At 43.7% G+C, this 15790-nt stretch overlaps 1 protein-coding gene and 1 long non-coding RNA gene across 2 annotated transcripts; both read left to right on the forward strand.

The window, feature by feature from the left end:
• The first annotated feature begins 328 nt into the window (after positions 1-328).
• Positions 329-1782, forward strand: LOC26535597. The gene is made up of 2 exons (XR_005561273.2): positions 329-1254; positions 1324-1782. It is a non-coding gene; the product is annotated as an uncharacterized LOC26535597 (long non-coding RNA).
• A 3978-nt stretch (positions 1783-5760) lies between these two features.
• On the forward strand, positions 5761-13260 carry LOC6534471 (toll-like receptor 6). The gene has a single exon (XM_002095112.4). It carries the CDS (start codon positions 6291-6293, stop codon positions 10833-10835), a length of 4545 nt encoding a protein of 1514 aa, XP_002095148.1. The 5' UTR covers positions 5761-6290; the 3' UTR covers positions 10836-13260.
• Positions 13261-15790: the final 2530 nt, after the last annotated feature.

A 15790-nucleotide genomic window follows, 5' to 3' on the forward strand; every position in this document is an offset into this window, starting at 1 on the left:
ATTTATCGGTGTCGAATTTGCTAGGGGAGCAAGATTTATACCTTTATAAGAAGGTTGCCTGAATGCATAAGCCGATTTAAAACTCACTAAAACTGTCGAATGTGATTTTTAAAAGCAGAATAAAACCATATAATGATATTCATGAACTTATGAGGCCAATTCAATTAATTCTGATTCAAATAATATATAAATGTATAAATAGATACTCCATTTCTAAAATAAGGATAAGGCTTTGAAGCTGTTTTACCTCTGTTTTCCTGATCTCATTATCATTTTACTTAAGATTTCTTTTGTACAGGCAAGGATCTTAGCATTATCCTACCCATCTATTCTGCTTTCTAGTATACCAACGCACTTTCTTTCCATGGTTACAATGTCCACTTTTCCCAGTCGCTCAGCCAGTTTTTCCCACCGCTGATCTAAGATATGAGATAATCCAACTTCCGTTGCGAACTACTTGCAAGTGCTAATCCAAATTCTCGACATCTTGAGAGTTAACCATCTCATCTTCGTCCGCAAAGCTTCCTTTTCAATGTGTCCCTGCAAATCCGAGCCACTTTGTTGGGTAAACAGAGGCAAATTCTCAACACTTTTATCTGAGATTGAAGGGGACATAAACATCCTTTTGAGGAGCCGGGGCATTCACGTATCCGCATCCGTATCTCTTGGAATCGCACTGCAAGGCCAGAGGCTGTCATCTAGATGGAGATATTATCTAATTCCATATTCCCACCCCGCCCACGTGAAGCAGTTCTCAATGCAAAATCCAATAGTCATGCAGACACACAGTCACACATTCGAACAATCCGCAATTGAGGAAGATTGAGCAGATTGAGGAATTGAAAGGAGACTCCAAGGTAAACACTTGCGGATGCTCAAGATTAGTTGTGGTGGTGGTCCAGCTCGCCAGCTCGCCAATGTCCTTCGATATTTGCTTTAAAAGGACATTTTACAGCCATCGGCAATTCATCTTGTCCTTTCTCCGCTCGGCAAAGGAAATAAAAAATTTGTTTGTCAGTTTGCTAGCTGATTCCCAAATGTCTTTATGAGCCTTGTGCATTGTCCTTTTCCCTTTTTATTTTCCAATGGAGCGGAAGCAGGAAGCACTAACATGTAGGTAAATGTCAAGTCAGCCCATTTGGCAGCATTTTCTTTTTTTCTCTTACAATTTTTTGTCATCTGATTGTTTACATTTTGGCGTATTTTGACAACTAAATTGGTGGTCGAAGGACTTCATCTTATTTCCCACCCAAGGTGAGCCACCCAGACGGCTCTGACTGCTCCCTATAAATTAAATGTCAACCGACCGTCTTCCGATTTCAGTTGGCCACATGTTCGATTTCCGGCAGCCACCTTTTCATAACCCACAAAACTGTGGCCAGGAATACTTTTATGGGAACTGCACCGAGCTGAGCTGAGCTGAACTGAACTGAACTGAGCAGAACTAAGGCGAGGAGCACTGGATGTGGACGTCTCGAAGGTCGACCGGGCAATTACTTGGCTAAAATGCTCTGGACCGACTGCTGCAATTGCAACTACCGCTTTCCTTCTCCTTCCATCCTTTTCCCGATTCGTCCTTGGCTTGTGCAATTTTCTTTGGGCACAACTGTCATTATGGACTTTGGTCAGGCTGCATTCAAGATTTGTTGCAATTTATATTTGCCGTGGTGGCCGGGGAGGCGAAACCGCAGCCTCCTTCTGCGCTCGGCATGTGGAAAGATATTTTCCAATAAAAATTGGGTTAGTTGCGGAATTTCCGTATATTAAAGATTATTTACCTCAGCTTTATCGCTTCAATTGAGTTCTGAGACGCTTTGCGGATTTTATTACATTGAATAGAGGGTGTGCGAGTAGATTGCATTGAATTGGTTTCATTTCTATTATCATTTGACAAGTTTTAAATTTCTCAATTATTTTTGTTTTATTTCGATTTGTTAGTATAGTAACTAATTAGGGATAACGAACTTTATGGCTCACTTAACAAAAATAGGGTACTAAATCAATTTAATATCCACAAATCAAATACATCAAAATTAAAGGTCGGTTTTTCGAGGTTACTTTATATGTAAGATGTTTTATATTAAGCTCATGATGACTCTCGAGTATTTTTCTACATAAAAGAAAACTTGCTGTCAGCTACCCCATGCTTTGTGTCACTCAAATGCCATTGGATTCTATTAGACGTTTTTTGTACAAGTGTATTTGGAGATTAGGATACCCCCATTTTGCTCGCCCTCATGACAGACACTTTTTATCCTGTCCGTATCTTTTGGATGCGGATCCCCGAGTAGTTGGACAGATAGCCTAGGAAAATTTTTAGCTTTAGTTTGCTGCTAATGAGCAATTCATGTCAATTGCTAATTAGTGCGCTGGAGATTCCTATCCGCCTGTCTGAGCTGCCTGAAATGCCTCACTGACTGACTTATCCTATCTGGCTATCTGGGCACTTTTATGGCCCAAAGAAGCTCCGAGCTCCAAGCTCGAAGTCAGCGAGACACAATGGCCGAGAAATTAGCAAACCCATGGCAAGATAAGTCAATTAGGTTTGGCTTTATAGCCGCTGCTAGTGAAAACAAAAGGAGCAGAAAAAGGCAGGCGAAGGCCAGGCCAGTCGGCCAGTCGAAGGAAAACCAAATCAAATAAAATGAGTCCAAAATAAAGGCAACAATTAATAAACGCAAACAGAGTGAAAGAGAAACGACAAACGAGGACGAGCCAAAGCTGCCAAAATGGATAGCGGAATGGGTGAATCCGATGGCTGTGGGTGGGGATAAGGCACATTGCGTTGTGTGGGTGCTTCAAGGATGTGGGGCAGTGGGCGGTGGGTGGTGGGTGGTGTTTGCCTGTGACGTGTATGGGCAATTTAAGCTGGCATCAGACAAGCAACTGACAGGAGGGAATCGAGTCCGATGCTCTTGTTAACCAGCCCTGCGGTCCCCAGAGACGCAATTGTTACATTTAATTGTGATTTTTGTGCCCCCGCCTCATAAATGCACACACTGAAAGACATAACAGAAGAAATATAACTTTCTTGGAAGCAAAATTTATTTAAGAATATTATAAAATCCATGTCTTACTTATTACGTGGAAACCCCATTCATAACGCTTTCCTTTTATGTCTAGGAAATGTTAGTAACGAATAGCTTAGTTTAATCCAATTTTATTTGAGAGTCGCACTCATCCGAGTGATATAATACTGTATTAATTAATTGAGGGTTTTTTTTCAGTGCAACCGTAAAGCTGCTTGGGCGCCATAAAATATGCAACCTTTCTTTCTAGCTTTCCCCCTTGGCTTTGAGTGAAAGTAATACGAAATGCTGTCATTAGGCCGAGCCCATAGCACAGAGCCACAATTAAGATTGACTTGAAATCCGTCCAGACGTCAGGCTAATACCACGACCATGGACACGACCATGGACATCCACTATAGCTACTATAGCCGGCAAACCAATCCAATCTGCATACCGAGAGTTATGGCTTTGTCGAAAAGTGGACTCCGATTCAGCTCCGCTTTGGCCCAGCCTCTGGCTTTATCTACTGGGTCATTTCTCATAATTTTCCACAGCTCGAGAATTATTGCAAAAGTTAATATTAATGACGTTGATGAAAATCTTGTCATTCGTGTTTCCAAAAAAGCAAAAAAACGAAGCGAAAGAAACCTTCGTTATGGGGCACATAAATAAAGGAGCTGCGACCAGGACCACGGACAAAAGCCAGAAGCGTTCACCAAATTGATAACCACCGAAAAAAGAATACGAGACCGGGGAAGAAATATTCCTCCTTGGTTGCATGTGCCACCACACAAAGGAAAGCGAGCCACAAAACCTCGTCCTTGCCGCCATTTACATTTGAAAGAGCCTGCGAAAGCCTGAAGGTGAGGAAAATAAGGGGTGCACTGAAAGGAAAACTTATCAATAGTTAGTAGTTAATCCCAATATCAGAGTACATGGTAAATTAAAGAACCATGTGTTTAAATTTATATTTTCACATATTTTCAATAAAAATGGATTAAAGCAGTTTGTAACTAAGAAAATCTCAAAAAGTTCGACTGTACTGCTATAGTTTTCTTTACTGTGCAGGAGGCTTATTAGACTTGGCTGCTGTTCGTGGCTCTGCGGCTGCTCCTGCTGGTGATATAATTTTAATAACTTACATAATATATTCTTTTGTGTGGCCAAGCCACATAATTGTTAGAAACATTAGGCAAATCATTAGCCCAGCACGAAAAATGGGTGGGAGGCGTTTTGTTGGCTGACGCAATTTGGCAAGAATGTTTTTGTGTTTGCTTTTAGTGGCGACAAAAATATCCTTAGCCACAACACCCATGGATATGGGAAAACTTTCAAGCCAGCTAAGAAATATTAGCCTCCGATAAAGTGTCCAGGGCAGCTGTTTTTCTTGAGAATTAGTCATGAAAGACCCAAAGTTTATCAAGGTTACCATGCCGCTGTAATCGCCATTGAATTTGTTGCCGGTGATCCATCAATATTTCTGCTTTCACCCAAATATTGAACAATCAAAATAATACATGCCGGAGGTTAACGAAATAAGGAACAATAGAAGGTCTTCTTTGTAAATTAACCCTTGGAAAATGTTCTTGATGGATTGATTTCCCTTTAGAGATTCCCCGATTACTTAAGGTAAGCGCAGGTAGGACGCTATGACATGCATCAAAATTGTCGCTTAAGGCAAATAATTATAATCATTATTCGAAATAGTAAAATGTTCAATGTGTAAATTAATCTCGAAGAAACTTTAGCTTAAAATTGAAGAACACCATATCAAAATTCAACAAATTACACAAGACATCAGATATAAACATTTTATAATCGAAATATGCATTTGTAGCACTGGGTATATGATTTGCTATATGTATACTAGCCGCTCACGAATTTCATATTTGCTGTTTCCAGCATCGCCTAATCGAGTCTAACCAAGTCCTTGCATAACATTCCGGATTTCAGAAGTGGAATCCACAGCAATCCCCACACATCCAAAGCCCAACGAAACCCCATAATGCTGGCCCATAATCATTATCATTAACCTGATGGGGAAGACAGTTTTTTGCTGTTTTGCTGCTTTGCTGGCTCGCTTGGCGAAAAAGAAGTCATGAAACCACAGGAATTGCTACATGAGGCGCAAACAAAACAGTTTAATTAAAATTATTATTGTAATTTAATGGAATGTGAGGAATTATTATTCTTATACGGGTCTGGACCCACGAAACAGGAGCAAAAAGCAGCCGAAGGACCTTCTCGGCACACCGACAACGACACCAACACCAACACCGACACACACATGCACATGGCATAAAAATAAATTACGTTTGTATGAAGATTGGCGCTGGCCCATGCACATCATATATTTTCATTATCAAAACAGAGACAGCATCGAAGTCGCCGGTTGGCGGCGGGGGGTGAGGGGCTCTATCTCCGATTCGGCGGCAAAAAAATAAAGGATATAAGGAATACGACGAAAAAAGACAGAGAAAATCAAAAGGAAAACACGAACGAACGCCAGCTGTTCGATGCGATTAGATGGAGAGAAAGAAAAACATTTTCCAGCATCCGTCGAGGCAGAGCGAATTTCCCTTTAGTCATGCTCTCCGACAACTCTCTGAATTTCCCGCCCGTGCAGAGCCTGTCGGCTGCTCTTCGGCTGCTTTCCAGCGCCCTTCGGCTCGCGTTCGGCTTTTCGGATTTTCGGGGTTTCGAGTTCGTGGACGACTCTCCATTTAAAAGAGAAGTTGCGCACGTTGCGGCAGTCAGTCGAAAATCAGCCAACGTGCGCGTTACATTACGAACCGGGAAGTATCGACGCTGCACCGCTCGAGTCCCAGAAAAAGTGGGTTCAGTTCAGCCAAATGAAAAAGTGATAATAGAAGTCGTGCCCGCAGCTAAATTGAAATTCATCAAAGGTTCCTACAACGCGACGTGTAATAAACAAAAACTTCGCAGCGAATAATTCAAAGCGCCGAAACGAATAAAAAATTTAAATATAAAGAGGAAAGAAAGAAATAAAGAAAAGGCCAAGTGCTCGAAAATGTGCCGGGTGTAAGAGAGAAGAAAACACGGAGAGCATAATTAACTAAAGAATCGGGGGAAAATAAAGAAAATCTGGCTTGAGTAGAGGGAGCACAGAAGCCGAAAATATGTGCGCAGACTTTCCTTTGGCCAGCCAGTGGAATTGATTTTCTTTTCGTTTCTCCCCAAGACCCCCGGCTGTACCGCCTATCCCCCCTCCGCCAACCCATTCGGTGTCTCCACGCAGCAAAGCCGTGAATCGCCAAAATGATCTACTACATGCTACTCATACTGCCCGTGGTCCTGGCCCAGGATCAGCAGCACACCACGGAATCGCTGTCCACCAGGCACCACCAGCAGCAGCAGTTGTCGCACTCGAATGCGATAATGGGCGAGGCTGGGGTCTCCAACTCGCAGCTGATGCAGCCCTCCACTCCGGCGCGAACCCTGCGACCCTTGACCGCGGGCGCCGGTGGCGACCTCTCGCTGTACGACGCCCCCGACGACTGCCACTTTATGCCAGCCGCTGGTCTGGATCAGCCGGAGATAGCCTTAACGTGCAATCTGCGCACGGTGAACAGCGAGTTTGACACAACCAATTTCAGTGTCATCCCCGCCGAGCACACGATTGCCCTGCACATCCTGTGCAATGACGAAATCATGGCCAAGAGTCGCCTGGAGGCGCAGTCCTTCGCCCATCTGGTCAGGCTGCAGCAGCTGTCCATCCAGTACTGCAAGCTGGGGCGACTGGGTCGCCACGTTCTGGATGGTCTGGAGCAGCTGAGAAACCTGACGCTCCGGACGCACAACATCCTGTGGCCAGCCCTGAACTTCGAGATAGAGGCGGATGCCTTCTCGGTCACCCGGAGGCTGGAGCGACTGGACCTGAGCTCGAACAACATCTGGTCCCTGCCGGATAACATATTCTGCACCCTGTCCGAGTTGTCTGCCCTGAACATGAGCGAGAATCGCCTGCAGGATGTCAACGAGCTGGGCTTCAGGGATCGCAGCAAGGAGCCAGCTAATGGCTCCACCGAATCCACTTCCACCACCGAATCGGCCAAGAAGAGCAGTAGCTCCAGCACCAGCTGTTCGCTGGACCTGGAGTACCTGGATGTGAGCCACAATGATTTTGTGGTGCTGCCAGCGAATGGATTCGGCACTCTGAGGAGGCTGCGAGTCCTTTCGGTGAATAACAATGGCATCTCCATGATTGCCGACAAGGCTCTCAGTGGACTGAAAAACCTGCAGATCCTGAATCTGAGCTCCAACAAAATTGTGGCCCTGCCCACGGAGCTCTTTGCTGAGCAAGCCAAGATTATCCAGGAGGTGTACCTGCAGAACAACTCCATAAGTGTGCTGAATCCCCAGCTCTTCTCGAATCTGGACCAGCTGCAGGCCCTGGACCTGTCCATGAACCAGATAACGTCCACCTGGATCGATAAGAACACCTTTGTGGGTCTGATTCGTCTGGTTCTGCTCAACTTGTCGCACAATAAGCTGACCAAACTGGAGCCGGAGATCTTCAGCGACTTGTACACCCTGCAGATTCTGAATCTGCGTCACAATCAGCTGGAGAACATCGCAGCCGACACCTTTGCACCGATGAATAATCTTCACACGCTGCTGCTGTCGCACAACAAACTGAAGTATCTGGATGCATATGCTCTGAACGGATTGTATGTGCTGTCGCTGCTCTCGCTGGACAACAATGCCCTGATTGGCGTGCATCCGGATGCCTTCCGGAACTGCAGTGCCCTGCAGGACCTCAACTTGAATGGCAATCAGCTGAAGACCGTTCCGCTGGCCCTGCGGAATATGCGCCACTTGAGGACCGTGGATCTGGGCGAGAACATGATTACCGTGATGGAGGATAGTGCTTTTAAGGGTCTGGGAAATCTCTATGGTCTCCGCTTGATTGGCAACTACTTGGAGAATATTACGATGCACACCTTCAGGGATCTGCCCAACCTGCAAATCCTGAATCTCGCCAGGAATCGCATAGCAGTTGTGGAACCAGGGGCCTTTGAGATGACCTCGAGTATTCAAGCTGTACGTTTGGATGGCAATGAGCTGAATGACATAAATGGATTGTTCAGCAACATGCCCTCCCTTCTGTGGCTGAATATATCCGACAATCGTCTGGAGACCTTTGACTATGGACACGTTCCATCCACACTGCAATGGCTGGACCTCCACAAGAACCGGCTGAGTTCCTTGTCCAATCGGTTTGGCTTGGATAGTGAGCTGAAACTGCAAACTCTGGATGTGAGCTTTAATCAACTTCAGCGCATTGGACCCAACTCCATACCGAACTCCATCGAGCTGCTGTTCCTGAATGACAACCTGATAACCACTGTGGATCCAGATACCTTTATGCACAAAACCAATCTGACCAGGGTGGATCTCTATGCGAACCAAATTACAACGCTGGACATCAAGTCCCTAAGGATTCTGCCAGTTTGGGAGCATCGAGCTCTGCCCGAGTTCTATATTGGGGGAAATCCCTTCACCTGCGACTGCAACATTGATTGGCTGCAGAAAATCAACCATATAACTTCGAGGCAATATCCCAGGATTATGGATCTGGAGACCATATACTGCAAGTTGCTGAACAACAGGGAGAGGGCCTACATCCCCCTAATCGAAGCCGAGCCCAAGCACTTCTTGTGCACCTACAAGACCCATTGCTTCGCCGTTTGCCATTGCTGTGAGTTCGATGCCTGCGATTGCGAGATGACCTGCCCCACGAATTGCACGTGCTTCCACGACCAGACCTGGTCCACAAATATTGTGGAGTGCTCGGGAGCAGCTTATTCTGAGATGCCGAGACGTGTGCCCATGGACACCACCGAGTTGTATATCGATGGCAATAACTTCGTGGAATTGGCGGGACATTCCTTCCTGGGTCGCAAGAACTTGGCTGTTCTGTATGCGAACAACTCGAATGTGGCCCACATATACAACACCACTTTCAGTGGCCTTAAGCGCCTGTTGATCCTGCACCTGGAGGATAATCACATAATCAGTCTGGAGGGCAACGAGTTCCACAACCTCGAGAACCTGAGGGAGCTGTATCTGCAGTCCAACAAAATAGCCAGCATCGCCAATGGCAGTTTCCAGATGCTGAGGAAACTGGAGGTCCTGCGACTGGATGGCAATCGATTGATGCACTTCGAGGTGTGGCAACTAAGTGCCAATCCCTACCTCGTGGAGATCAGCTTGGCCGACAACCAGTGGAGCTGTGAGTGTGGTTACCTGGCCAGGTTCAGAAACTACCTGGGTCAGAGCTCGGAGAAGATCATAGATGCCTCCAGGGTGAGCTGCATCTACAACAATGCCACCAGTGTGCTGAGGGAGAAGAACGGCACCAAGTGTACTTTGCGAGATGGCGTGGCCCACTACATGCACACCAACGAGATCGAGGGACTGCTGCCCCTGCTCCTGGTGGCCACCTGTGCCTTTGTGGCCTTTTTCGGTCTGATTTTCGGCCTCTTCTGCTACCGACATGAGCTTAAAATGTGGGCCCATTCCACCAACTGCCTGATGAACTTCTGCTACAAGTCACCGCGTTTCGTCGACCAGCTGGACAAGGAGCGGCCCAATGATGCCTACTTCGCCTACAGCCTGCAGGACGAGCACTTCGTCAACCAGATCCTGGCCCAGACACTTGAAAACGACATCGGCTATCGACTGTGCCTGCACTACCGCGATGTGAACATCAATGCCTATATCACGGATGCCCTCATCGAAGCCGCCGAAAGTGCCAAACAGTTTGTGCTGGTGCTGTCCAAGAACTTCCTGTACAACGAGTGGAGTCGCTTCGAGTACAAGAGTGCCCTGCACGAGCTGGTGAAGCGCAGGAAGCGGGTGGTGTTCATCCTGTACGGAGATCTGCCCCAGCGCGACATTGACATGGACATGCGGCACTATCTGCGGACGAGCACCTGCATCGAGTGGGACGACAAGAAGTTCTGGCAGAAGCTGCGCCTGGCCTTGCCCCTGCCAAATGGTCGGGGCAACAACAACAAACGAGTGGTATCCGGCTGCCTGTCGGCCCGCACTCCCTCCGTGAACATGTACGCCACAAGTCATGAGTACCAGGCCGGCAATGGCGGAGTGATACCGCCACCCAGTGCCCGCTACGCGGACTGCGGCAGCAACAACTACGCGACCATCAACGAATGTGGTGCGGCTGGAGGAGGTCGTGGCTACAAACCCATACCCACTTCAGCCTCGGCGGCGGCGGCAGCTTGCAAGTTCAACACCATGAACCAGCTTTCCAAGAAGCAGCAGCGGGACCTCAGTGTGGCCGGGATGGCCAAGACCCTGGAGCATCAGCACCACCACAACCACCAGGCGAATCGCAGGAGCCAGCACGAGTACGCGGTGCCCAGCTATCTGCCAAGTGCTGCTCCGGCCTACGACAGCGTGGATTACGCCAAGCAGCAGATCCGGAACAATGCCAACTGCGAGTGCGTCAACCTGGGCACGGGCAAGAGGGCTCCCGGGAAGAATCCCGCCTCGGCATTGCCCTCCAGCTTCAGCTCGAACTTTGTGCCGCCCGGAGGCGCCTCGTACAACTGCAAGAAGTCCTGCAGCTGCATTGGCGACGACGATCTGCTCTGCAGCTGCGGCGGAGGTGGCGGCATTGGGGTCAATCTCCTCGAGAGTGGCACCCAGAGCAGCGTGACCATGAGCAGCAGCAGCAACAACAGCCGGCAGCCGGAGCTCACCCACTACGAGTCCAACTTGAGCCTGAACGACGACGAGGACGAGGATCAGGATCAGCAGAAGAACCTGTGGGCGTAACGGGGTTAAATGGTTAAATGTAGGGGTTAAGCAGAGAGAGATAGAAAAACAAAAACAGCAGGAGACAAACTGCGCAACCAGTGAATTTATAAAGATTTAACGAAAACTCTAAACTAAACATAAACTATAAAGTTAAAAAATGTGAAGTGTGGCAAGTGCAGTTTGCATACTTTTTGGGATGGTTCTCACAGACTGATACTTTTAGTTCTTTAAATAAATTAAAATTGATTACCCTGTAAATATAGCCAGAGGAGAAAATGAAATACTATACCTTAAAATGAGATTTCAATAATCCAACAACCATTGTAAAAAAGACACAAAACGGTTTTTATGTAAGGGCCTGTACATATTTATACATATAATAGAAATCTTTAATTTATTTAATATTACATAGCTATCACAAATATAAGGAAAACAATGTTGAACAAAAATAAATGTATGAGAAACAAACCGATGAACGAATCCCAATCATTTACCACTTTCCCCAGCCTCTGAACCCGCCATCCCCTTCGACATCATCAGATAGCCAGGAAAATTAATTAGCATGTAAGGAAATTGTACGATAAACATCAAACAATGCCATGGTAAACATGCAAAAGGAACAGACACTGGGCACTTTTTTTCCACCCACAGAACGCGTTAAAAATGCTGCAAACAATAAAAAGTCATAATAATAACTGCGATGAAAACTCACATACACATCGAAGGTATATACGCGTAAAAATAATATTAATAGCTGACACTCAACAACAGAAAATAAAATTATAGTAAATCATATCCTCTCTCTCACGCCCACTTGCATGTTATATATATATATTTATTTATATATATATATATATATCTGAACACTCAGTCCTGGCAATGCGATAATGATGAGCCGACCGAGCGATGAAGCTGCCGTTGATAACAATTAAGCTGCATTACGAAACACCGATCGGAAAATATGAATAAAACGCAATGCAGTTTTGGGCTTAATGGCTTCGTATTTTTTCATTTAAATAACACCATTCACCAGTAACATTCGGCATAAAAAGCGTGTTTGGCTAGGCGATTTATAGGACTGTCTGGAAAGCAATTACATTTTACAACGACTTTTCCATTATTTCCCCTTCAAATTAAACATTTTTTTTACACATTTTCCTTTGATTAATATCAGCATTCACGTTTTTTCTAAAATAACTTGTTTTCGCACATCGAATAGACAGAAAAACAAAAGAAGTGACTATATACCTACATAACTCTTTTAATAGAAAATCTATTGATAAATATTAAAATTACAATCTTGTAACCTTGAAAACGCATTTCTCCTATTTTGGTTATTTCCCTGATTAGTACTTCATATTATTTTTTTTATGCATTTCAATTTGAAACTCGGGTATTTTTCCGCGTGCCACATCATTTGTTTAAGGAAACTGTCAGAAAAGGAAATCGCGAAATAAAACCAAACAAACAATCAATTGAGCATACTTTCAGGCTCTTTTTGCTGAAATGTTGTTCGCTGCTCATACAAAGCGTTTAATGAAATTATTTAATGGCATGCCATTAAAATAACAAAAGAGCAAATAAGAACAACAGAAGCGTATTGATTGAAAAGGGAGCAGAATCGCCGGTAGTTTTGGGAAGGGGCCATATTATTATTTTCATATTTTTCCATTATGCAAACTACAAATAAAACGTACATGAATAAACAATGTTTTCGAAAGTCTGGATGCGAAGTGTAAATATATAAATACTTATATAAATGTATACAATAAAACAGAAGTTTCATGGACTTAATACAAATAAAAAATTGATCCCAAATGAATTTATTAAAAAAGAATTGAAAACCCGAAAAAAACAGCAAAGCAAATGGCCTACAATAATTGAGATACTACTTAAAAATACTCACTAAGCATTATAATTATTAACTACAAACTGAAGAAAAAGCAAAGAGGACTTTTCAAATTTCGTTTAGTCTAAGTTTTGTACAGAAACCGTCGAAAAATCCCCTGCAAACAAAAATAATAAAAAGTTACTCGCAAAACTTTTAGCTAAATTTATATAAGAAAGAACAACCAATGGCAATAAATTGTCATTTAAAATAAAATTTCACCTAAAACGAATTAAACCCAATTTTAAATCTCCATTTTATAGAATTCACAAGATGGAAAACTAAATAATACATTAAAAGTTTGAACATTTCAAGTCACGTTTACTTATTTCTTTTCACAACACATTTCATTCCCAATCACTCAGAAAAAAAAAAACCAATGCAACGATGTTAGACCAGCAGAAAAAGTGACAGAAAACCGATAAATATGGATAAAATACTTTATAAGATTTTTGTGTTCCTAAATGCCACTTATGCAAATCAATGTCGATTTCTATGTATACATTAACATATACGAAATATAAGGCCGAGGCAGGCAGATATGTGAAAATATAATTCTCATTTGACAACTTTTTTTGAAATGAACATGGCCCATTATTTAGTATGTAAGTGGAAATTTATTTTAAATAATCGCAAAACTAACTGAAGCGAAAGAAGCGAGCGAAAGTCGACTTATTAGAGTCAAAAGAGAAACAAAAAACAATATGAAGTCAAGCAACAATAATAAACCAATTTATTTCAAAAATTGAAATCCTCAAAGTCGTTTTCTTATGGTAATTTATAAATTAGTGTGGAAGGTTGGTTTGATTACACACCATTCTTTTATATTATTGGAGGTAAAAATTAACTTAAAGCAATTAATAGAATGTTGGTAACTATAGTTTGCAAAATGTTGATCCCAGCGCACAATTTGTATTCAGTCAAATCTTTTGTTTGTGCTAGTTCCAATTAACCATCACAAAAACGCAATAGATGGTCATCAGTTGCATAATAATAATAAACCCCGATAAATGAATCCATACACAAATAAAGTCTGCTCTCTGGCTGCGAGTCGCTTTGTGTCTGCGATTGCGAGTGTGTTTGAATGCACTTTGAGTGCATTTCGCGAGCCACTTGATGCAACCGCAAGCAATTCATATTCATATGGAAAGTACTCAACAATCACCGCACGGACTGAGAAAAAAGCAACGCACAAACTGTATTTGATTTTGTGAATCATCAACAATTTAATCTGGACTTAAATACTTCATAACTAATTTAGCAGTTCATGTTTAGTATATATTTTCTTGTTGAACTCAAGTGGTTGCTATCTCTTGTGTTCGCCGTTTTTTCCGGTGCATCCAGACGCATTACGCAATGCCATCCCCCTCCTCCCCGCTCTCAACCACTCGGCTCCTGTTCCTGTTTATCCTTCCGTCCTGGCGAGGTGTTGGCACGCACTTTTCCATGAAGTGGATGGAAAAGGGACACGGGATAAGAGGGCGGCGGGTGCTGACCACACCCACATTGGACTGGTTGGCCTGGCGGGCGCACTCCTCGCAACAGGATAACATGAACTATGCATGCAGCTCAGTGCAGGATTAAGAGACACACGCGCAAAATTTAATTTCATATAATTGCTTTTCCAAAGCCCATTTAAATTATAATGCCTGCGAGGGGCGGGGCTCAAAGGGGCGTGGCAGGGCATTGATGCATATTTATGGCATACGCAGACAGTCGTGGATGAATTGATATTCCTTTGATTTGTTGCTCCAGCATTCCTCGAATGCAGTCGCTTTCAGCATTGCAGTTGCAATTAGACGGCAATTCCCATCATCGGCCATAATTCACAGAAGTGGACATGGATTTGGATTTTTTTCCAGTTGATTTTTATACTGCATGTGTTTGCGTTACTCCAGTTTATTAATGCAATGCAATTAGTGAAAATTTGTCAGTTAATGGCGGCCAACAGCAACCAAATAAATAATCTGACCTCCCGCTGGGTGTCCCAATTTTAATGCATTTTAGCAATAAATAATAACACACACGCACAGGCAAACACATACAAATAAATGATAGCGTAAAATAGCATAAATTAATGCTATTTCTATGGCTCTATGGCAAAAGCTCATTAATAAATTGCCAAAATTAAAAGCGTTTTATTTTATCAGCACAGAAATAATATATTTAGCAAGATATTTGGGTGACACAAATTAAGTTAAACAAAACTAGGTCCACTACGCAAATAAACAGGACATTTGCAATTACGGTTCAACAATCTCTTCAGCCGAGTTTCGCAATTACGCAATTAATGGGCAAAATCCTGTGGCTAAACATCCATTTAGTTGAAGACTTAAAAAACAAAATTGACCAGTGCGAATGCATTTCATTTGAAAGAGTGCCCCCAAGAACTCCAGCCAGTTGTGGCACTTAATTATGTCGGTCTACTTCAAAATACCACTCAAATAACCTTGTCCACTCCTGTCGCCTCCACTCGAAGGTGCAAAAGTCATTCATTAATTTGATTTGAATCTCTTCCGAGCTTCGCAATCTGATGAGGTCACAATGGGGCGAACAAAAGTGGCCGGGTGGCGCCCATATTTCCCAAGATCCTTGCGTCCTATCCTCACAGTTTTGCCTTAGTTTCGCCGCACTACATATAAATCCGAAAGAGCTGAGCTTAATTATGTCATGTGCTTATGTTTTATGCTTGCGTTTGCTTAATTGTGAATTATAACCTCATAATTTAGGCCGAGACAAAGGTGGGGTATGGTAGCTATGGTGTAGCAAAGTGCGGTTGTTTGGGTTAACAGCATTTTAATACTCCCACCCGGGGTGGCTATATATCAGCTGCCACGCCCACTCACTCCCCCCGCCCCTCACCCCGACACCTCAAGGTCCTTCTGTGTTCCCAATAAAAATCTCATTCGCTGACGCATAACTTTTACTTTTAATTAGTTGTATTATCTCCCTTGTCGGTTGCTAATTGCTTTATTGCTCGACTTGTCTGCTGCTTCCTTCGAAATTCGCTCCTTCCTGTTCGATATCACTTTTGTTTTGCTTTCCTTCGCGTCCTGTCTTTAATTTGAAATCTTTTTGTCGCAGT

Source organism: Drosophila yakuba, chromosome 3L (genome assembly GCF_016746365.2).
Source record: "Drosophila yakuba strain Tai18E2 chromosome 3L, Prin_Dyak_Tai18E2_2.1, whole genome shotgun sequence".
Lineage (NCBI taxonomy): Eukaryota > Metazoa > Arthropoda > Insecta > Diptera > Drosophilidae > Drosophila > Drosophila yakuba.

Bases quoted from the DNA above. Each gene is read 5' to 3' on its own strand.
- LOC6534471 (XM_002095112.4), top strand. From the start codon at position 6,291: ATGATCTACTACATGCTACTCATACTGCCCGTGGTCCTGGCCCAGGAT.